A 23,674-nucleotide genomic window follows, 5' to 3' on the forward strand; every position below is an offset into this window, starting at 1 on the left:
AACAGACGCTTGCCATGACAAAAATGGCGGCATTTTCTTCCGTTGCGAGTGCTACACGCTTGGTTGCTCTGCTATTAAGAAAAAAAAGTTAAAAAAAATAAAAATGATTGCCTACCTTCCTACCCTATTTATTTTGGCTATGTTACCTTAACCACACCTATATTTTTTTTGGCCTCAGCAAAGTTACCATTGGAACATCACACTCAAAATTAAGAAGGAAAATCGCAATTTTGGGGATAACGATAAGGGGAAGCAGTTAAAACACAGGTGGAATAACTTAAAAATGGGATTCATTCAGATTCTGATATCTGTTGTGCTTAACGACATTATCATAAAATTGTGATCATTTTTATTGTACGAGTTTCTCTCTCACTCTCAGGTCATACTTTTTTTTTCAAATCAAAAGACAAAACCTGTGATATATGATTTTTCTAAGTCTAAGTACTAACAGCTGAAAAATAAATGTAATCGTTCACCAAACTAATTTGTAGAAGCCTAAAGTTTGTGAATCAAAAACTCACCACATAAAGTTATAAATTTCACTGACAGGCAAGTTGCCTGCTTTACTGTTCTTCAAAGCCAGTGCAATAAGACAACTGTAGGAAAACACTGGTTTGGGGTACACTTTGTCCTCATGATGATGGTGATGATGCACATTTGTCATTGTTCTCTGTGGCTCGGAATGTTGTTGCACAAAATTTGTGTGTTTTAGTGGACTCGCCACTGTCACTGTGATAGGTTGTCGAACCGACGGGGCGATTGCACCCTGTAAATGTCCGACCAGCACCGGGGAACACTGGGAAGGTGTCAACACACTTCTCGACTTCTGATTGCTGCTCGAAACGGTGTGGAATTTTTGTGGAGAAGCCAGATATGTCGTGCCAGCGACAGAAATTTGAGAAAAGGTTGTGCCGTCTAAAATGATGGCTGTACCTCCTTTGAGGGGAGAATTGTGGGGTGTAGAGCCAGATCCCAAGGTGACGGGCACAGCAACAAGCTGGATGTGTTGTGTCTGTTGTTGTTGTTGTTGTTGCTGCTGCTGCACAAGAACAGTCTTAACCTCATCAACATCACTGCAGTTTGCATGAAGTCTCATGGCAGCACTGTTGATGGTTTCGCTGTCAACATGTGATGGCTGTGATTGTTGCATGGGCATGATGGTCTCTGGGTTGACTGACAACAAATTGCCATCACTCAAAGAGGCCTCATGGTCAGTGTCCAGTACTGTGGCCAACTGAGACATAGAACTGTTCTGCAGCCAGTGGCTCATAAAGTCATTATTTGGGTCCAGTGTATCTAGATCAATGTCACCAAAACTGCTGTTGCGGTCTCCTGTCCCCAGTAAACTATCCAGTGTGTCTTTATCATCACAGTCAAACAACAGAGGATCCGCCTTGCTCCTCCGTCCAAAATCATCCGCCATGGTGAAATTTTGAAAAAACACTGAAACGGCCAGGTCCGTGCACTCGGTGGGCAAAATCCAACAGTCTGATCAGCCTTGGTTTCGATTTTGGACACTGCTGTTATCACACAGAACACACAGCGCAAATGACACTAACTTCTCGCTTCATCCCATGCACGATAGTCACATTTTACTGTACAGTCAAGTAGCCAGTGGTCAGAATTACGCTGTCCCCCGCTGAGTTTGTAAAATAATAGACTAGTTGCACAAGTTCACAGTATTTCTACACCTTTTCTACTGAGCAACACCGGTGGCAGTCGCCATGAACGGTGTAGTAAAGTGTAGTAAAAACCCAGTCATGCGATTGGCTGACCTTTCGCCGGTCACTCGTTTAAAATCAATCACACTGATTGGTTGAACTTGGGGCACTTGCTTCGAATACATGGCTGTGATTGGCTGTTGCTATCGGCAACATGGACATCATGACCCCGTATTTGGAACAGCTCCCACGAAGGAGCAGGTGCAGGGACATGTTTGAAATCTGTCTCTGCCATGTTCATACTTGAATGACTTGACGGGCAATGGAGTAGAGGGTTGAAAAGAATACAATATGGCCCCCTATGCCGAAACAAAAGAAGTTCGAGTTCTGTGAGCGCCGACCTTTTTTGCGCTAGTCATAAATCAGAAAAAGATTATGGGGGACCTCTACAAACTTTGAGATTCCTCTTCAAACACGTCAGTTTCATGAAGTTAGGTAGTTAGCTGTTTCTAAAGTGTGTTCAAACTGAAGACAGAATGCCGTGATAAATATGATTTATTGTGCAATGTGGACAGTGATTTGTACATTTATCAAAAAGCAAAAACTAAGAAAGGTTTGAGTTATTGGAACCTTTGATAGGACATTGTGAAAGTCTGAGTGGAAAAATAAGATGTCACAGCGGACAAAAATCAATAACTGATGCTGTGACTTGTCTTAGAAAAATTTCGTGTTTGTTTGTTTGTTTTACATTTTTTCTTTTGCATTTTCTCTTGGCAACTAGTCGAACGTGAAACTGAAACAAAACCATTTGTAATAACTGAGGCCACGGAACACCCCTGTTCAGCCTGAAATACCATACTCAGTGATTCTGATTTTCGGGTTGTAATCTCAGTTCAAGTTCCAAGCACTTCATTTTCGACTATTCTATTTTGTCCCTTTTGACTGCCAATATTTTTCAATACGAAAAGCCGCTCCCCCCCCCCCCCCCCAGTCTCTCTCTCTCTCTCTCTCTCTCTCTCTCTCTCTCTCTCTCTCTCTCTCTCTCTCTCTCTCTCTCTCTCTCTCTCTCTCTCTCTCTCTCTCTCTCTCACGCACTCTATGATTTTAGTTTTCTCAGAATGTCCAGTGTATATTATACGTATAACTGAATGAGATTAGAGTTGTCCCTTTCAGTGGGAGAGGGCTGGTTAAAAAAAAACTCGTTTGTAAATGTAGGCCTAATGCTTATCAGCGGCCCCTCGTATCATTAATAACATTTAAGTTGATTTGACTTTGATTTGATCTCCCCCCCCCCCCCACCTCACTGACGTACACACATACACACACACATACACACACACACACACACACCATCAAGTTGTCAGTCGTCCCTTCTCAATTATTAAATAATTATGCTCGATGATCGGAACCGATCGATCGAGGGGCCGGTGGGCTTGGTCCGCCGCCATTATTGATGACATGTATGCCTCGTACTGACTGGCCCGTGTTGCCGATAGATCGTCTGTAGTAGAGGGGCTGTTTGAACGCTTAACATGAACTACCTCGTAATACATCATGCTAAGTTTGAAGACTGACATTGACACACAGAAAGCTATTGATAAACTTTAGAAACAAACTGATTGGGAAATATTGAAGTAATGAAGTCAGTAGTATGTCAGTTAAACGACTATACGCAACCAACATACAGCCTGCGGAAAGCGGGAACAGTCGAAACCAGTATAATCAGCATTTACACATTTTAGGAGAAAATCCAACCATTGTTCGCTATACACTGGTACGGATGGGCGACGTGAAGAAAAGAAACAGAGCAAACAAATAAGTCTTATTTCACAGGTTACACAAGTTTTGTGTAATAAGACTATCATCAGAGTGCTTTCCCATGCATGTTCATTCGACAGCCATTTCTGCTGTGTTTATTTTCATCCATGATTTTTATTTGATCCTCTCAGGATAGAAATCTCGGCCCCCAAAGGCTACTAAATCATCAGAAGAAACGTGAGTTATGTTTTACCATTAAAATGTTATTGTTTTATCCAAAGTAAGTTTTTATGATTTCATTTTAGAAACGTCATTCATACTGCTGTGTATAGCCTAACTTGTTTTTCCCGTTTGTTCGTAGACTACAGGAACAAAAAACATACTATATTGCTTTTTCTTTGTATGTGTGAATGAGTGTCACTGTGTGTGTGAGAGAGAGAGAGAGAGAGAGAGAGAGAGAGAGAGAGAGAGAGAGAGAGAGAGAGAGAGAGAGAGAGAGAGAGAAAAAGAGAGAGATTAGATGAGTTTCTTCCCTTGCTCTTACTCTTAGCTGATGCAACTGTACTCTTGACTTGGCTGAGGCTACAGTTTATCAAGTTTTAAAGCAATCCACCAAGTCATTGCTGAAATACAGGGCTTTTTGTCATGATACCCCTCAAATTTGACAAAAAAAGTCCCGTTAAAAGTCCCGTTTTGGACCGATCGACACCTGCATTAATTAGTAATTTAGTAGGATTAGCATAGCACACGAAATACGCAAGCTACCTAAACAAAACAACCTGTTCGGGGTATATAATTGAATTGGCTTTTTTCTCGCATGTACAGACAGACCTGTGCACATCTACGGTTTCTCCATAATTTCTCCGATTTTTATATGCAGGATACGGTGCTACGGATTTGTAATTAAAATTCCGAAATTCCGATGTTTTACTAAAAAAAAAAAAAAATTAGTTGGCCGTTGCGCTGACGTTTTCCGATTTACCGGAAGTGCGCGTGTTCTCAGCATTCGGCTTTGTTCTTAGACTTAGTTCGTCCAGCGTCTGCGTGGCAACTTGTGATTAAAGTGAAACATGAAAAAGAAAAAAAGAGTGCGAGATTCAGATAGTGAAGAGACTGCATCACGGTGGCCTAGTGGTAAGGCGTCCGCCCAGTGAGCGGGAGGTCGTGGGTTCGAACCCCGGCCGGGTCATACCTAAGACTTTAAAATTGGCAATCTAGTGGCTGCTTCCCCTGGCGTCTGGCATTATGGGTTTAGTGCTAGGACTGGTTGGTCCGGTGTCGGAATAATGTGACTGTGTGAGACATGAAGCCTGTGCTGCGACTTCTGTCTTGTGTGTGGCGCACGTTAAATGTCAAAGCAGCACCGCCCTGATATAACCCTTCGTGGTGGACTGGGCGTTAAGCAAACAAACAAACAAACAAAAGATAGTGAAGAGGAGACACCAGCTCTGTCACCAAAGAAGAAGAAAACGGCACAACAGTGCTGGAAGTCCAGTTATTCTCAAGACAACCTGGAGATCGTAAAATCCAGTTTGTATGCTTTGTGAGCAGAATTATGTCTTGAACTGTCGTTACAGCTTACTACTGAAACATTTTAAATTTGGTTTGTTTACTACTGATGAGCGTTTTGCGTGTGCACAGGTCTGCATGTAAAAATTGCATAGTTTTGCCCATTGTGATGTTTTGTCGATTGTTAATTGGGCCCTTCCGATTTTGTCCAGTAGATTTTGAGGGTACTCTTATTTGAGCGGCGGTCACAGGATCCCTGTAAAAGAACTCTTTAATCCGAAAGGTGATCGAGATAGTCAAGTGAACAGCCTTAACTGGCATACAAGGTTTGAATGAAATGACAGGGGAATTAATGCTTTTATTTGGGTGCGAAATTTGTTGCAATAATATTTTGGCGAAGTTTACAATACAATACACACATGAAACGATGAACAAGTATGAAGAATGTTTGTTTGTTCGTTCATGGGCTGAAACTCCCATGGCTTTTACGTGCATGACCGTTTTTACCCCGTCATTTAGGCAGCCATACGCCGCTTTCGCAGGAAGCATGCTGGGTATTTTCGTGTTTCTATAACCCACCGAACTCATGGATTACACTACAGGATCTTGCTTGCTTGCGTGTACACACGGGGGGGTTCAGACACCGAGGAGAGTCTGCACACAAAGTTGACTCTGAGAAATAAATCTGTCGCCGAACGTGGGGACGAACTCACGCTGACAGCGGCCAACTGGATACAAATCCAGCGCGCTACCGACTCAGCTATATCCTCGCCCTGTATGAAGAATAAAAATATAAATCAAAATAAAACACACACACACACACACAGTCACACACAGTCACAGTCACAGCCAGATAAAGAGTGGAAAAGAGAGTGAAAGCTAAATGCTGTATACATCTCTCTGTCAGTGCCATCAGATAGTTGAAACTTGAAGCTATTGTGGAACATGCAATTCAGACTAAAGATACTACTTTAAGTCCTTAAATATAATTAGACTTTTCAATCGAGCTGGTCTAGCAAAATAGTGGAGAACAAGAAATTCCTCCGAGGTAGGAAAAACACCCCCGTTGCTCAAAGGGAAATAACCATTCTCACTGCCACCAACTGAGAAGGTTATTTCCCTTTGACCATTAATATGTCCCTCTATAAGTCCTTGTAGAATCTTAATCCACCAATAACTCCCTAACCGTGTGTTTGACTGGTCCCAATTTTTGTAAGGACCGTCTCAGGAATGTATAGAACCTGTTCACCAAGTTTGGTGACGATCGGTCCGTTCATTCTTGAGATCTATATGCGAACACAAACACACACACAAACAAACAAACACATCGACCGAATCCTATACACACCCCTATACCGGGGGTGTAATAATCTGTACATTACATTGACCCACTACGAGTATGACCAACCCCCTTTTGACTGCTTCAGCTAAGCAAGAAGCAGTCCAGGCTTGTCATCAGAAAAGCTTTTTGTGCTCAACCCTGTATCATTGCATGTTGTTCAGCTTGGCAAATATAATGTTGAGATATATATATTTATATTGTAACATGATGTTGCAGACCTGCACTGATATCAGTTCAGTATGACGCGCCACGCAAGGAATTGTACCGCTGGTACAGTGTACACGTACCATGAGCGGAAAAAGGACACAAAGATGTCAGGTTATGGCACACAGAAGCTGCGTGTGGGCAAGGACTCTGTGAAGGTACAGAAAGCTGTACACAATTTTACAGCATTTTTTTTCTTCTGCTTTTGGCTTGTTCTGAATTTCAGAAGCAAGGGCAGGTTTGAAAAAATAGACATTTGTTTTTTACATCGTAAAAGCCCGGTAGTTCAGATGATAGAGCACTGGACTTGTGATCCTAGAGTCACGGGTTTGATTCCGGGATGAACACAGGTTAACTTTATTTGCAGACTCAGTCACGGTAACATGATGCATGTTCCACCCCCGTCTCACGGCTGTTGCACGTAAAAGACCTGGGTCATTCTGCCATAAGTGCAGGTGGCTGATTAAACCTGAACACACACATGCCTGAGTAGTGTGATTCTGTTGCTGCTAGCTTTCCACTGGGAGGAAGCGACCTGAATTTCCCAGCGATGGGACAATAAAGTTATGAAAATTAAAGAGAAGAAAATGAAATTATATGTATGTTTCAGTTTCATCTGACACTTTTTTGTGCGCACATGCATGAAGGTGTGTGAAGTCATTTTGCAGCAAGGGAGAATATAACTTAAGACACTGTTTATCGTTTAAAAAACTTTATTTTTTTAGTTTTGTTTGATTCTTTCTCAGTTATGTTATTACAAATGTGTATTTGTTGCAGGATTTTGATTGCTGTTGCCTGACCTTGCAGCCATGCAAAAACCCTGTTGTCACGTAAGTTATTATAAGCTTGTTTGACGTCTTCCTTTGTAAGACATCAAAAGAATATGTCTTCATCTGTGTGTCAGTATCACTGTGTGTGCGCGCGCTTGCACATGCATGTATTTGTGTGTTTTTGTGTACATTAAAATTTCAAACTTTTTCTGTACTCTGAAGAAATATTTATCTTGTTTTAAGTAGAAGAGCATCAGCAATCCTAAATGTGAATTGGGAACACAGGTGCAAATGATAACATGTGCAATGGTGTATGTTTAGACCACAAGGGTATCTCTTTGACAAGGAAGCAATCCTGGAGTACATCTTGCACCAGAAGAGAGAGATTGCTCGCAAGCTGAAGGAGTTTGAGAAACAGAAGCACAAAGTTGAGGTCAGTACCTGTGCATTTAACACCTGTTAATGCAGCAAAGTAATATATGTATAATTTATGCAGCATGCCATTTGATATTACTTTTTGGCATCAGTGGAAACACAATCTGTACAGTATACTGAAGGTGTACACATTTACTCAATCCTTCTAAACCCGCTGTCTCCCACCAACGCACATACACATTCCCAATCTGCACTTTTGGAGACATGAACTTTCAAATAAATAAATTCTGTAATTTCCAATTAAGAGAAAAGAAGAACCAAAAAACCCTAGAGCATTTGTGGAGAAGGTTGCTTTGTTCTACATATTATTCAATAATTCATGCACATGCTTCCACTCACACATATGCATGCACACACCCACATTAATATGCATCTACAAATGTCATACATTTTTGTCACGGCAGGCTACATTATAGATGTAACATGTACACATGTGTGTTTGGTGGTGTGTTTTGTTTTGTTTTGTTGCTACATGCGTGTGTACCGTCTTTCAGGACGAAATGAAGGAGCTTGCAGCAGCAGAACAAAGGACGAGAACCAGCAACTTTGTACAGCAGGAAACCAACCCCATCAACAGCAAACACGGTATGCTTACCAATAATCTACACTAGAAACATTCATCCTTTTGTCCCCCCTTTGATTACTGCAAGGGGCTTGCCAAGGCCACAAAGATGTAGACAAAGTGAAAAAGAGATAGGAGACAAGATGCTGTAAGGCAGGTATAAGTTTTGAAGCCTAGAATTCAGCACAGGATGCTCCTGTGAAAGAACTATTCAGTTCTTTGTTAACCTTCACCTGTATTTTCTCACACAAAGTGTTGGACCTGATATCACATCATGTGCTCAATCATGACCATATTCGTTTGTGTTAATTTGAATGAGCAGTAAGGTGAAGTGAGACCCAGGATGTTAATTCTTTCTTTATAATAAATTTGCTGATATCTCGTTATGTCCCACCGCGGTGGAACTGGAAGATGGATACTGTTTTTGAGTCATCACATAACGTTGCATTGTTTTGTTGAACTTTTCTTTCTCCTAATTTCAGAGGCTGACAAGACGGCAGCCTCTACATCAGCTGGTCCCTCCTTAAACAACATGGCGGGGACAGAGAGCAAAAATCTCCCTAGTTTCTGGATTCCCAGTCTCACTCCTGCTGCTGCCCCCACCCAAGTCAAAAAACCTGTAAGTGTGCTCTGTGTTGCTGTTTTTTTCTACAGCAAAAAGTTCCTTTCTGAGGCCCCCCTTCTGCTTGTCCTGCCTTCTTGAAACTTGGCTGCATTTACAACATGTACATGTGCTGTGTGTTGATTTCTTTTTGTCAAGCAAAAAAATTGTTTTGCTTGATGGTGACATTTGCCTGTAGCTATTCTATTATTTGTGTAAGTTAAATGTCAGACCACTTCTTTGGCTCAAGTGAAATATGTCCCAAACCAAACGAAATATATTTGATACAGTACACACACACACACACATTCCTCTCCCCCCTCCCCGTTTAAGACCTAAGAAATAAAACTGAGAAATTCAGGTTTAAAAAGGAGAGAGTCTTAAAATGTGGGTGAATTTAGACGGGTTGTAAACAGAAAGTCTGAAAAAGCAAGGTCTTAAGCGGATGAAGGTGAAAGGGGGGGGGGGGGGGGGGTTCCACTGTAACAGATACAGCGTGTGATAGTACCTGCTAGTCCGACTTGGACGTGTGACAGACGTTTTCTTCCACACGAGATTACGTTGATTGACGGCTTCGTTAGACATCAGCTAATCGAGTGTGGAAGAAAACTTTGTCACACGACCAAGTCGGAATAGCATTTATGTCTCACAGCTTCAACAGAGGAGAGAACAAACACGTTTTGTGTACTCACGCTTGATAAATCTGAACACAGGGGCAGCCATTGTGGAGAGATCTACTTTTTGACGGAAGTGACCGAACAACTATGAATGACGTCTCCGTATGTGTGAATGATGTCAGAGTCATCATCACAGTCTGTATCTTTTGAAGCATCGCATTCTTCATGATGTCTTTCTGTGTCTACATGCGCGAAATGTTTGTTCTTTTCGGGATCTTTGTCGTGTCTGTTCATAACTCTGTCCTTCTAGATTCATACGAACAGGCCTCATGAGCTAGCCACTTTCTGAAGGCAGCTAAATTCGCGTATGGAAACAGTTTGAAGAATTTGTAAAGAGAAGAAACGATAACAGCAGGAGAAATGAAAGTTGTGTGCATTTTTAGGCTTTTGGAGGGACGATTTCGAGTTTGAATCCGTTCTTGCACATGCTTCAAAGCCAGTAACATACAATCTTGCACACGTTTGCTTTAGTAGTGGCAAAGAAGGAAAGCGTGTGACATTGTGATAGTTACGCTGCCAACTAAAATCATGTGTTGTATGAAAGCTTGTGACGGTGACGATGAAATGTTTCAGGACGAAAAAGTGCGCTGCCCAATGACTGGACAGGTGCTGAAAATGAAAGATTTGATTGATGTCAAGTTCACCCCCATCAACGACCGTGACACCAAAACATCACTCATCTCTAAAACTGTGAGTGTGTAGCGTAGAACATACACCGGATAGACTGTGCTGAAATGACCGTGACAACAAAACATCACTCATCTCTACAAATGTGAGTGTCTGGCGTAGAACATACACTGGATAGACTGTGCTGAAATGACTGTGACAGCAAAACATGACTCATCTCTAAAACTGTGAGTGTGTAGCGTATAACATACACCGGATAGACTGTGCTGAAATGACCGTGACAACGAAACATCACTCATCTCTAAAACTGTGAGTGTGTAGCGTATAACATACACTCGATAGACTGTGCTGAAATGACCGTGACGACAAAACATCACTCATCTCTAAAAATGTGAGTGTCTAGCGTAGAACATACACCGGATGGACTGTGCTGAAATGACCGTGACAACAAAACATCACTCATCTCTAAAAATGTGAGTGTGTAGCGTACAACATACACTGGATAGACTGTGCTGAAAATTACAGATCTGGTTGACATCAAGTTTGTCCTCAACACTAGCGTCAATGGCTGTGACAACAAAACATCACTAATCTAAAAATTGAGGAAAGGCACTAGATATAGTGTTAAACATATGTCTGTTATTTGTGTCAGTTACAATACACTTTGATTGTGAAGGGTCCATCATGAGAGAAAGCATGTGCATAAATGTTCATATTGGATTGAATATGTTCTGAGTTTGAAACATGAAACCAGAAAGTAATTGAAAAGAAAAGGGGTTGGAAAAAAAAAAGAAACCTGCAATAAAAGAAACAGAAAAGGGAAAGATAAAAGAAAAGCACAAAGAGAAAAAAAACCTCATAAGGCCAAAAAAAAAAAATTGTCTGTTTCTGGTCACCCGACCGACCCTAAATTTCGGCGCCGACCCTAAACTTTTTTTTTCCAAACTCCAAAATTTTGGTTTTTTTGGTGGTGGTAAAGGACAGGGTGAGAAAATGAACAACAAAAACGTGTGAAAACGAAAGTCCGCTGACAATTTGTAAATGTGTTGAGTGTCTTGTCTCTATGTATAGTGAATCCAGTCTCTTTGCGCGATTTTTAAAGTTAGTTTTATTGGTCTACATTTGGGGGTAAAAAAAAAAAAAAAAAAAAAAAAAAAAAAAATCCCGACCTACCGACCCTATTTTTTTAGCCATGTTACCAGAAACAGACAATTTTTTTTTTTGGCCTAAAATGTGAAGTGAATATATCTGTGAATGTATTGTTTTGTCAATAACAAACATTCCAACAACCTACCTTACTTGGGTTTTTTTTATTCATAAAATGTGAATATTGAACAACAAAGTATCATTTGTTATTGTGAAGAGGAGTGGACTGAATATTTAATGTTACGTTGCTTCCATGAATTTCTTTTCAATAATTAGAATGATGTCTTAAAAGCCACTTGGAGCTGTTATCAATTGTTTGCATAATTGATAAGTTTTTTTTACCTTGATTTTTTCAGGCCAGATATGTGTGCGCTGTCACGAATGATGTGCTTGGAAACTCTGTTCCTGCAGCCGTTCTGAAGACATCGTAAGTTTGGCATTCCTTTGGTTGCTCTTTCCTTTCTTTATCTATTTTCCTTTTACTGTGTTGTGTGTTTGGTTGGAATAATACATGCGTGAGAAAAAAAAAGTGTTTATTGGCATCTAACTTCTAAGCTAGATGTAGGAAAATTGCGGGAACCCTCACATCACAACAAAAAAAGAATTGCCTTAAAGCGGGATTTTGATTACTATCACATTCGCTCGTAAGTTTCCACGAAAAAGGAATCGCCTTGGATGCAGAAAGTTGCACTGACAGATTTTGACTTGACATGACCTAACTGATAATACTGCCATGTTTTCAGCGGCAAAGTGGTGACGATTGAATGCTTGGAGAAGATCATCAAGAAAGATATGGTGGACCCAACAAACAACAAGAAACTCACTGAAAAGGACATCATTCATCTGAATAGGGTAACATTCATTTTTCTCGTTTCCTCATAAGCGTGTGTGTGTGTTAGCTACACAATGACAGCATCAAAAACTTTGCAAAAGGGTGACACTCCTTTTTTTCTGCTTCGTTTTCTCTTTTCCTGTTTAGTGCATGTGTGTATGTGCGCGTGTGTTGTTACAGAACCACAGCAAAGTATTAGGTGGCAGGGTTTAGCCTGGGAGAAAAAGGCAATGGGACATTTGTCCCACTCAACCGAATTCAGATGGGACCGTGCCATAGTCGAAGGCAAGAAGCGCCAAAGAGGCCTGTACGCGTTTTGACCAAAGATGCAAAAGGGTGCAATATGGTGCCATCTGAGAATTAGCCGCTATATCGTGTTATCTTTGTATGTGTGTGTGTGCGTGTGTGTGTGTTTAATCCGATGTAAAGTGTACATTTGGTGGCGCAGTGGTACGTAATCTCAATGCGTCCTTTGACGCACTAAAAGAAATTGTGATGGGACATTTCCAGATTCAATGCGTCAATGGTGCAGGGCGCACTAGTAAATGAAACCCTGAGGTGGGTTTCAACCTTAGGTCGTAGAAGAGCAATGGCGACTGGGCGTGAGAGTGATAAACAAAAAGACGAAAACAGCAACGTTTCAACCCTTTGGTCTTCTTCAGGCACACAATTACAAAGAGAGAAACAAAGAAAAGAAAAAAGAAGACACAATAGAACAGAAAACTACAACTCAGGTTGTAGTTCATGTTTATGAGTGTTTTAATCAGTGATAATGGTGGTCTTTTAGTCTGTCTTTCTTTCTTTATTTGGTGTTTAACGTCGTTTTCAACCACGAAGGTTATATCGCGACGAGGGAAAGGGGGGAGATGGGATAGGGGAAAGGGGGGAGATGGGATAGAGCCACTTGTTAAGTGTTTCTTGTTCACAAAAGCACTAATCAAAAAATTGCTCCAGGGGCTTGCAACGTAGTACAATATATGACCTTACTGGGAGAATGCAAGTTTCCAGTACAAAGGACTAAACATTTCTTACATACTGCTTGACTAAAATCTTTACAAACATTGACTATATTCTATACAAGAACCACTAAACAAGGGAAAAGGAGAAACATAATCCGTTAGTCGCCTCTTACGACATGCGGGGTGCAGAGAAATAAGGATGGGGAAAAGAAGACTTTTGGTAAGTGAAATAAAGGTGATGGATCCAGTCAGATAGAAATAAGACAACAAGAAAAGAATTGGAAATCTGCAGGGAATAGTAGGGAGAGTTTTCTTGGAAGGAAATATAGGTGAAAGGACTGGTAAGGCAGAAATAAGACAAAAGAAGAGAAGTAAAGGGGTGGGGTAGCTCTGTGGAAACACTCCCGCCGCGTGAAGGCGACCCCATGGGAGCCTTTTAGTCTGTGACTCCTCACATTTGGTATACGTGTACACTTCAAAGTGTTAGAAATGTTTATTATTCTGTGGGTTGACAGTTTGCTTTGTTTTGTGTCATCAGGGAGCAACCGGCTTCGCAAGCACAGGAGCAAAAATGACTGTTGCCAAAGCAGGACCCTCGCTGATGGCGTAGAGCGTCTTTTATTGTTCTGACAATAATAGTCTGACTGGACGATAATAGTCTGACTGGACGATAATAGTCTGACTGGTAGTCTGACTGGACGATAATAGTCTGACTGGACGATAATAGTCTGACTGGACGATAATAGTCTCACTGGTAGTCTGACTGGACAATAATAGTCTGACTGGACGATAATAGTCTGACTGCCAATGAGTACTGTGTACCCTCTTTTGAGACCTTGAAAACTCAGAGAAAATCAGGTCTTAAAAAGGAGGGAGTCTTAAAATGGGGGTACATTTACAGAGGTTATGAACAGAAAGTCTGAGAAAACAGGGTCTTAAATTGGGGGAGGGGGGGTCTTCAAATGTTTTTTTTCCACTGTACTTTGATTGTGTGTCATCTTGTGCGGGTAAATTCCACTGTGTCCTTGTAAACACTGTATGATAAAGTCTTTAAGAGCTCACTTTGGGATAGACAAAGATTCGGTATGCCTTGCAGTTGGATTGATCAGGGGTGGGATGTTTTCTGACGATCAGCGATTTTCCATGGAAACACGTTTTCAAATCCGCTAGAGACATATATTTTTCTGAACTGAAGAGTGTCCCACCCCTGAATCGTTTATATATCATTTAGCATTCTTCAGTTATTAGTGGGAGTCATGGAAGTAACATCAGTCATAAAATGGATTAGGATGTGGGGCATGGTTTGATCTTAGCTAATGTTTTCTACATGAATTCATTTAGTGTGTTTTCATCATTGTGGTTTTGTTTTTTTAAATGGCTTGGATGAAACATTGTTTTAATTTACTTTTCTATGAGCACCTTCAGAAACATATACTCACAAATAATACTATTAGCACAGGGATGTGTGTGTGTGTGTTTGTGCAACTGAGGGTGTTTATTTTAAAATTACTTTTGTTCAGAAAAGACCTATTTAAAAGTGACATGCCCTGACCGTTATTGAGTAAATAGTTGTCATGTACACAAAATTAATATTAAATTAAAAGTGTATGATGGAGGGTCAGAAAATAATTGTGCAACACAATTTAGTGGAGTCTTTCATATGAGAAGGTTCATTGGATCATTGTGCAGCTCAATTTAGTGGAGTCAGTTTTGTCCTAGAAGGTTCACTGGATAATAATTGTGCAGCACAATTTAGTGGGAGTCGGTTTCACATGAGAAGGTTCACTGGATAATAATTGTGCAGCACAATTTCGTGGAGTCAGTTTCACATGAGAAGGTTAACTGGATAATAATTGTGCAGCACAATTTAGTGGGAGTCAGTTTCACATGAGAAGGTTAACTGGATAATAATTGTGCAGCACAATTTAGTGGGAGTCAGTTTCACATGAGAAGGTTAACTGGATAATAATTGTGCAGCACAATTTCGTGGAGTCGGTTTCACATGAGAAGGTTCACTGGATAATAATTGTGCAGCACAATTTCGTGGAGTCAGTTTCACATGAGAAGGTTAACTGGATAATAATTGTGCAGCACAATTTAGTGGGAGTCAGTTTCACATGAGAAGGTTAACTGGATAATAATTGTGCAGCACAATTTAGTGGGAGTCAGTTTCACATGAGATGGTTAACTGGATAATAATTGTGCAGCACAATTAAGTGGTGTCAGTTTCACGTGAGAAGGTTCAACATTTTAAAATTCTTGACAGGTATTTTTATGTGGATAGTGTTCATTCTCATCTCGAGGGCAGAGGCGGATGAGACAGTAAAAACAGAAGTTATCAAATATATTCTTATTCTTCGTGTTCTGCTCTTTGGACAAATGTTGGCAACTGTGGATAGCAAAGAATGAGAGCATGTCTGGTATGGTACAGTTTGATATTCTCTGTATTTTGCAATTTGTGGAATTATTTTCTGTCTAAATATTGAATGAACAAATAAAGAAAATAAAAGTATTGCTTTGGTTTTGATCGTTACATATTTGGGGTGTCTGTGTGTGTGTGTGTTGATGGTTTTCAATTTCATAAATTGACTGGCAGTTTTATTTCCATGTAACCAGGAATGTAATACATGTACCGGTTTCTCATTCTATGTGCCAGTGTGCTTAGTATCAAACGACCACAAACAATATGACAGAACAAAAGAAAACTTCAAACACTGCTAAATCAACAGGAAACATATTTATTTTATGGTAACTTTATTGGTAATGAAACTGCATGCTCTTTGCACACCCAAAGCAGTTGAAAGGATAGACAGAAAACAGAATCATTTCATAAACACTATCAACAAACACTCTCTACCATTCATACTTTTTGCAAGCTTGCTACATTCACAAACTAGAACAACTTTTGAGTTAAACTAACGGAACACTAATGCTTCGTTATTCTGAGAACGCAAAAAGGTCCATTTCAGTCTCGACTTCAGGCCCATCTTGTAATTCACACTGTCAACACATTACAAACATAACATTCACCAAAGACGGAGACAGACAGATAGGAAGGAAGGAGAGAAGAACTCCTTTATCAGAAAATCAGCATAGTGCAAAATAAAAGAAAAAGATTTGTGCACGTCTAAAACTTCAAAATGTTGGTGACACAGTCGCTCACACAACCAGTTGTACACACTCTCACTCTACACCGCATTATGTACACAACTGAAATCTAATTAAAACCATATACAACATTTACAGCAGGCTGCTTAACCCAAAGCTAAGCCTTAAATGCATTACAATTCAAGGATAATACCGGGCGAACATTTTGTCAACGCAAAATTTAAATAATAAAAAAAGGAAAATGTATTTCAAAAAGTCAAGACTGCCAAATTCATGGATTTTTCACACTGGTTGCTTAAACTTTTTCAGTTACATGAAAATGCTGTGAAGAATGTTACGGTTTTGTGTGTGCTTTTTGCATAAAATATTTGACAATACTGAGAATTTCTGTGCACTCAAACATTTCAATTCAGACTCATTTCCCCATTAATCTAATCAGCAGCTACTTTTCAAATGTATCAAAAGTTACTTTTACAACTTTTCTATCGCATAACTGAAAAATCTGTAGTTAAATATTGATCAAGCTGTTAGATGTAATAATGTTGGTCAACAGAAAAAGGCTGTGCAAATGATTTACAATAATCACACACCACTGGGCCTTCTTTGGATTTCCTGGGCTGACTAGTAAATAAGGGAAACCTTAAAATAATGGCAAAAGTAATACCTGAATATGAACCCGAGCCCAGAGTAGCAAATAATTAAAGCATGTGCATATGAAGACAGAACTTTCTCCAGTTTCCGCAGCACATATTACAAAAAGCTAAAGGTGAATTCAGGTATTTGTCTTCATCAAGTTTACAGCAAGGCGCACATACTGCATAACTGCTGGCAACGCAATGTGGCACGGAGAATGAGACAGCTTTAATGGCTACTGTGTATGTGCAGTTGAATTTATAGATGCAGTGCTTTCCATGTTAATAATTGTGATCCTGCTAAGGTAGCACAATAGTCTGAACACACATATAATCAATGAGTAAATAAAAATGAACAATAATTTACCATGTATATGTTGCTGTTACTTATCACACCACACCACTCATTGCAAACAAAACACAGGGTTATTTGCTGCAGTTGAATCTGCACTGGCCACCACCTCTCAGTAACGACCACCTTCCAACAACAATCACCTCCAAACGATTCCCAACGCATTTCTTTTCCAACAAAATCCTTTCCATAGCGACGACTTGTGCTGAACTGACCAAAAACAACACAAAGTTAAACAGCTATTTTGTGTTTTGTAGACAGCTGTTGTACTTGCAAGTAGGTGAGGTGTGTGTGTGTGTGTGTGTGTGTGTGTGTGTGTGTGTGTGTGTGTGTGTTTGACAGACAGACTGACGGATAAACAGAGAGAGATGCTCATAGCAAGAGAAAAGAGGAGAGAGAGAGAAATAGAGGGCAAAATCGATGAGCTTCCCTCCCAAAATATCACATCCGGATTCAAATTTGCTACCAGTTATATTTAGCAATTCTGGTAAACAAGTTATAAGCCACATCAACATTTTGGAATCTATACTTTTTCAAAGAGAGGAAAAATTATGAAATTGATACATTAATACATTTCAGGAAATAAAATGTCAGTTGCACACACTAAACTTAACCAAAAGAGCAGCTAGTGGTCTGCAGTTAGCACCTGAGAAATTTGTAAGCAGAAATTCACAGCAATTTCAAAGGCAAATTTGTTTCCTTTCCTCTTCTCCAGCATCACACACACACACACACAGAAATCTCAGATGCTACACAAATGGTCCATACACAATCTGGCCCCAGTCATCAAAACTAGCTTCCGAAAACACAAGCTTGTATTTACATGCGTACTACCCCTGACCGCAGAGCATGAGAGTCGGCAGTCTCCATCTCTGGTACTCTTTCGAGGAAAAACCTGTGTATCTTTCATGCGGGCCTTGAAAAACCATGCAGATCATGATGCATGATGCATCTGCTCGCAGTTCTGGACTTCAATTGATTTTCTTTTTACAATGTCCTTAAATGTACCTCCCGGTTAAGAACTGATTGTCTGCGATGTTGTGTGGTCTACAGTATTGTACACCTTCTCTCTAAACGAGATGGTTGGGGTGAGGTTTGTGATTGGGGCCCACAGGTTTCCTTGGCTCTTCTCTATTCCCCACAGTTTGTGATTGGGGCCCACAGGTTTCCTTGGCTCTTCTCTATTCCCCACAGTTTGTGATTGGGGCCCACAGGTTTCCTTGGCTCTTCTCTATTCCCCACAGTTTGTGATTGGGGCCCACAGGTTTCCTTGGCTCTTCTCTATTCCCCACAGTTTGTGCGCACCTTGACTAAAAAGTTCTAAGCAAAAAGTCACGAAATAAGTCCGCACTGCCTTAAAGGGAACTGAGACATTACAGTCATTGTGAGGCTCTCCCCAACTACTGCTTAAGATATTTGCTGATAGTTTGATGCAAAGTGGAAATTAGTACAGTACCTGCAATGTGCAGATCCACAAAGCTGAAGAAAATACAGCCAAATCACATGCCAGAAAAGCACTACTGACAAAAATACACTCAAATATGAGCAGTTTGTTTTTCCTTCACAACATATCAACATCAGAATGGGGGCAAAAAATGACCACACAAACTACACATATCAATTACAGAAATTGCATACTGTTTTGAGTGTTTATTCACATTACAACTCTTTTTTCAGGTGATGTACGTTTGAATTAACTTGATGGCAAATGAGATAAAAAAAGCAAACCCAACCCCATGACTTAGCTGGGATAAAACTGGCTCATTAAGGGTCCCAATGCCTTGAAGCGAAACCAAAAAAAAGACCCAGAGGAATGGTAAACATAAAACGCCCTTCAAAATGCGATGAACAGTTTTGGCCACGGGAGGCAGTGTCATCATGTGGCCATTTTCTTGATCTTGTCGAGGCGCATCTTGAGCTCTGAGACGTCGACCGCTGGTTTGGATACCGACGGCTCTTGTCTGGGGATGGCCGGGATCTTGATGTCCGCCTGCAAACACACGATTCATGTCAAAGCAATTCAAGAAATAAAGGGCATACAGTGGAACTTCCCCTCTTAACTCATTGTCTCCCATGTACAGATATATCCGTACCCACTCATTTGGCTCTATCTGACCAGGTACGGATATATCCGCTCAGACTGTTAGCTTCAGTCGCTTCCTGTAACATCCATCTAACGCCTGCATTCCAGCGTGTTGATACACAATTACTACACAGATACTACAATTCTGAGTGACCTGCTGCAGCACAGCTGGTCTCGGCGGAAAAACAAAGGGTCAACATAGGTGGGGTAGAAAGTGTTAAGACCCCAGAAGTTCTGAGAAAATCAGGTCTTCAAAAGGAGGGAGCCTTAAAATGGGGGTAAATTTACAGAGGTTATGAGAAGAAAAAAAAACCAGAAAAGGGAGGGAGTCTTACATTGTTTTTTGTTAAAGTAGAGTTGTACTGTATTAAAGAAAATGTGACAAAGAGGTTAAAGAGTTCATTGGCAAAAAAAAAAAAACCACCCACCCCAACCACCTTATCAGTATAAGTTAGGGCATGTTTATGGTTTTTATTTCATTTTAGACTGATTCACTAATGAACTGTTGCAACAATTATTACATGATCTCCAGGCATCAAAATTAAAATTATTTATTGTCCAGATCTTCAGTCTAAGTTCTTCATCACTGGATCATTCGAGTGCTGCCAGGAAAGTAAAAGTTTAGAAAATCGACTCCAGAACTGAGCAAATGGCAACACGTTCCACTGCTGTCCGGTGTGAAACAATAGGGTGAAGCAAGGGTAAAGAGGAAGTCTTGTTTTGTTTTAATCTTGTGTCGATACTATTTAGTTCTGCCTCGTTATTAGCCATTGAGTATAACTGTTTTATCATCATTGCTTTGTTGTTGTTCTTTAGCCATTTACGTTGACTTGTTACACATTGACATTGATAGTTTTATTCTTCTTCTTCTTCGTCGTTCGCTAGTTAGTTTTTATCATAAGAACCTTTTCTAATTCCTATTAACCCGATGTTCTTTAACTCTATTTATACATAAATGCATATATTGTAAAGCAGTATGCATTGTTAGAGGATTTTTTAGTAGCAGTGTTTAAATGTCGAAGCTGCTTTTCCCATTTTTACCCAAGAGACCGACTGTATATTGTGTTATTGTATTTGTCAGACTTGATTGTACCAAGTCCCTACACATGTTGTAATGCGCTTAGAGCCAAATATTTTTGTTTTTTGTAAGGGATAGGCGCAATATAAATACACTTTATTTATTATTATTATTATTATTTGTCTGCGTAGATTACATGGACACTGCTTGACCTTGGAATACTCAACTCTCAAACACTAGTTGTAAGGTATTCCTAGCACAATCCATGACACCCTCTCCAAAACCACCCTACAAGGCACTGAAGGAGGACGCAGACGTGGAAGACAATGGAAGAGCTGGTCTGACAACGTTAAAGAATGGACGCAGATGAGTTTCCCTGACCTTCTGTCGACGGCCCTCAACAGAGTAGCCGGGAGAAGGGTTTGTGCCTCCTCAGCCCTCACGTCCCCCGGACGACTGCCCCAGTCAGGGACTGATGATGATGATCCCTAGCATGTGATGTCGTAATTCCATGGGTGGGATTCTTCCGGTATATGCCGGAAATCTGGATTCGTAATGTCTGTGGTGACGTTTTTTGGGTTGTTAATTATACAAATCCTTCAGCATCTGGGGGCCCCCAGACCCCCCCTTAAAATTCCTCAGGATTCATGACATTTTTCAGTCCTACCCATGTAATTCAAACCCCCTAAATCAAACAGTGTACCTCCTGAGGTCGTTAGAGACAGTGTTTTTTTCTGGGTGAAGAAAGGGCCTTTTATGCTGAATAAGATATGAATGGGGAAAAAGTCATACCACAGATTCTGTGCTACTGCCAATGTTTTCCAAATCAGCTTCAGAAGAGGAGTGGGAAGATTTGGAAGCTGGATTGGACTTCTCCGCTCGGTTCTGTCAAAACAAACACACATTGTATTGAAGATACCATCCTTCCAAAATAAACAATTTTATACATCATCACAAATACGCCAAGCCCTTAACAAAGGATAAGAGCATTTTTTCCACTAGGGCACATGCCAAAATCTACACCCTGGCTGCAAAACTGTTTGTGTCAGTTACATGCAGAGAGAGAGAAACAGAGAGACAGAGAGATAGAGAGAGACAGAGATAGACAGAGAGATAGAGAGAAAGAGAGAGAGAGAGAGACAGTGACAGAGAGAGAGAGACAGTGACAGAGAGAGAGACAGAGAGAAAGAGAGACAGTGACAGAGAGAGAGAGAGATAGAGAGAAAGAGAGAGACAGTGACAGAGAGAGACAGAGAGATACAGAGAGAGAGACAGTGACAGAGATAGACAGAGAGAGAGAGAGAGACAGAGAAATAGAGAGAAAGAGAGAGAGACAGTGACAGAGAGAGAGAGAGAGAGAGAGAGAGACAGAGAGAAAGAGAGAGAGAGACAGTGACAGAGAGAAATAGAGAGAAAGAGAGAGAGACAGTGACAGAGAGAGAGAGAGAGATAGAGAGAAAGAGAGAGACAGAGGGAGAGAGAGAAAGAGAGAAAGAGAGAAAGAGAGAGAGACAGTGAAAGAGAGACAGTGAGAGAGACAGAGAGATAGAGAGAAAGAGAGAGAGACAGTGACAGAGAGAGAGAGAGAAAGAGACAGAGAGATAGAGAGAAAGAGAGAGAGACAGTGGCAGAGAGAGAGAGAGAGACAGAGAGAGAGAGAGATAGAGAGAGACAGAGAGAGAGAAATAGAGAGAAAGAGAGAAAGAGACAGTGACAGAGAGAGAGAGAGATAGAGACAAAGAGAGACAGTGACAGAGAGAGAGACAGTGACAGAGAGAGATAGAGAGACAGTGACAGAGAGAGAGAGACAGAGAGAGATAGAGAGAAAGAGACAGTGACAGAGAGAGAGACAGAGAGATAGAGAGAAAGAGAGAGAGACAGTGACAGAGAGATAGAGAGACAGAGAGAGAGAGAGAGAGAGAGAGAGAGAGAGAGAGAGAAAGAGAGAGAGTCAGAGACAGACAGAGATAGAGAGAGAAAGAGAGAGAGTCAGAGACAGACAGAGAGAGAGAGAGAAAAGAGAGACAGTGACAGAGACAGAGAGAGAGACAGAGAGAGAGAGAGAGAAACAGAGAGATAGAGGCAGTGACAGAGAGAGAGAGAGAGAGGGAGACAGAGAGATAGAGAGAAAGAGAGAGAGACAGTGACAGAGAGATAGAGAGACAGAGAGAGAGAGAGAGAGAGAGAAAGAGAGAGAGACAGTGACAGAGAGAGAGAGAGATAGAGAGAGAGACAGTGACAGAGAGACAGAGAAAGAGAGAGACAGAGAGAAAGAGAGAGAGACAGGGACAGAGAGAGACAGAGAGAAAGAGAGACAGTGACAGAGAGAGAGAGAGAGATAAGAGAGAAAGAGAGAGAGACAGTGACAGAGAGACAGAGACTGAGAGAGATAGAGAGAAAGAGAGAGAGACAGTGACAGAGAGAGAGAGAGAAAGAGACAGTGACAGAGAGAGAGACAGACAGTGACAGAGAGAGAGACAGAGTGAGACAGACAGTGACAGAGAGAGACAGAGACAGAGAGAGAGAGAGAGAGAGAGAGAGAGAGAGAGAGAGAGAAAGAGAGTGACAGAGAAAGAGAGAGAGAGACAGTGACAGAGAGAGAGAGAGAGACAGAGAGAGAGAGAGAGACAGAGAGCGCAAGCGAAACAGAAAGACAGAGAAATATACACACACACACACAGACAGATAAAGAAACACAACATGTGAACGATGCTACAAAAAAAAAGGATAGGAAAAAGAGAAAACAAAACTTCAGTGCATAGCCACAAACAAACAAAAACTGAAAATTAAAAACATCACAGACATAGCAGCTATGTCTGAAGATTCCAGATCTCACTGAATGCTTGAAAAAAGGGCACAGAATAAAATAAACACTACATGGACAGACACACTAACATAATAAGCAGTATTACCTCAGAAGAATCCAGCCCACACTGTGCCCTGATAGCAGTGAGACGTTGCATGTAGTAGTCTGCACCGCCCGCCTCTCCGTTGGACGCATTCTCCGTCAGTGGCCGTATTGTGGGGATGGGGTCTGAAAAAATGTAGTTGTATATCATCAATGGACGCTCAAAAAGGGTTAGTACAGTGGAACCCCCCAATATAACATGTGATCGACAAGAAGAAGAAGAACCCCCTTTTAAGACACATCCCCCCCCCCCCCCTCCCCCTCCCAATCTAAGACTCCCCTCTTTCTAAGACATTGCTTTTTTCTGATTTTCTGTTCATAACCTCCATTTTAAGACTCCCTCCTTTATAAGACCGGGTTATCTCAGATTTGTGGAGGTCTCTTCTTCTTCTTCTTCGTTCGTGGGCTGAAACTCCCACGTACACTCGTGTTTTTTGCACGAGTGGAATTTTACGTGTATGACCGTTTTTTACCCCGCCATTTAGGCAGC

General features: G+C 40.9%; 3 protein-coding genes across 9 annotated transcripts in view; 1 reads left to right on the forward strand and 2 right to left on the reverse strand.

The window, feature by feature from the left end:
• LOC138971428 (forkhead box protein N4-like) overlaps nucleotides 1–2,339 on the reverse strand; it is a 20,324-nt gene extending 17,985 nt beyond the window's left edge. For both annotated transcript variants that reach the window (XM_070344156.1, XM_070344157.1), the window contains exon 1: nucleotides 522–2,339. In XM_070344156.1, the coding sequence (XP_070200257.1) occupies nucleotides 522–1,423 (902 nt within the window). In that variant the 5' untranslated portion in view covers nucleotides 1,424–2,339. The remainder of the gene's footprint in view (nucleotides 1–521) is intronic.
• Nucleotides 1–15,597, forward strand: part of LOC138971429 (nitric oxide synthase-interacting protein-like) — a 19,304-nt gene extending 3,707 nt beyond the window's left edge. The window contains exons 1-12 of one of the 5 annotated variants that reach the window (XR_011457251.1): nucleotides 3,426–3,656; nucleotides 6,487–6,632; nucleotides 7,252–7,304; nucleotides 7,566–7,677; nucleotides 8,174–8,264; nucleotides 8,724–8,860; nucleotides 10,093–10,209; nucleotides 11,649–11,719; nucleotides 12,036–12,144; nucleotides 13,622–15,036; nucleotides 15,094–15,150; nucleotides 15,209–15,597. Coding sequence is in view for 1 of the 5 variants with exons in the window: in XM_070344159.1 (XP_070200260.1) it covers nucleotides 6,510–6,632; nucleotides 7,252–7,304; nucleotides 7,566–7,677; nucleotides 8,174–8,264; nucleotides 8,724–8,860; nucleotides 10,093–10,209; nucleotides 11,649–11,719; nucleotides 12,036–12,144; nucleotides 13,622–13,693 (885 nt within the window). In the remaining 4 variants the exon portion in view is untranslated. Of the gene's footprint in view, nucleotides 1–3,425; nucleotides 3,657–6,486; nucleotides 6,633–7,251; nucleotides 7,305–7,565; nucleotides 7,678–8,173; nucleotides 8,265–8,723; nucleotides 8,861–10,092; nucleotides 10,210–11,648; nucleotides 11,720–12,035; nucleotides 12,145–13,621 lie in introns of those variants that run through there. The other 4 variants (XR_011457249.1, XR_011457250.1, XR_011457248.1 and 1 more) reach the window with 4 other exon arrangements.
• Nucleotides 15,598–15,820: 223 nt separating this feature from the next.
• LOC138971427 (cytoskeleton-associated protein 5-like) overlaps nucleotides 15,821–23,674 on the reverse strand; it is a 118,526-nt gene continuing 110,672 nt past the window's right edge. For both annotated transcript variants that reach the window (XM_070344155.1, XM_070344154.1), the window contains 3 exons: nucleotides 23,189–23,310; nucleotides 21,069–21,161; nucleotides 15,821–19,165 (listed from right to left, as the gene is read on the reverse strand). In XM_070344155.1, coding sequence (XP_070200256.1) covers nucleotides 19,052–19,165; nucleotides 21,069–21,161; nucleotides 23,189–23,310 — 329 coding nt within the window. In that variant the 3' untranslated portion in view covers nucleotides 15,821–19,051. The remainder of the gene's footprint in view (nucleotides 19,166–21,068; nucleotides 21,162–23,188; nucleotides 23,311–23,674) is intronic.

Source organism: Littorina saxatilis, linkage group LG7 (genome assembly GCF_037325665.1).
Source record: "Littorina saxatilis isolate snail1 linkage group LG7, US_GU_Lsax_2.0, whole genome shotgun sequence".
Lineage (NCBI taxonomy): Eukaryota > Metazoa > Mollusca > Gastropoda > Littorinimorpha > Littorinidae > Littorina > Littorina saxatilis.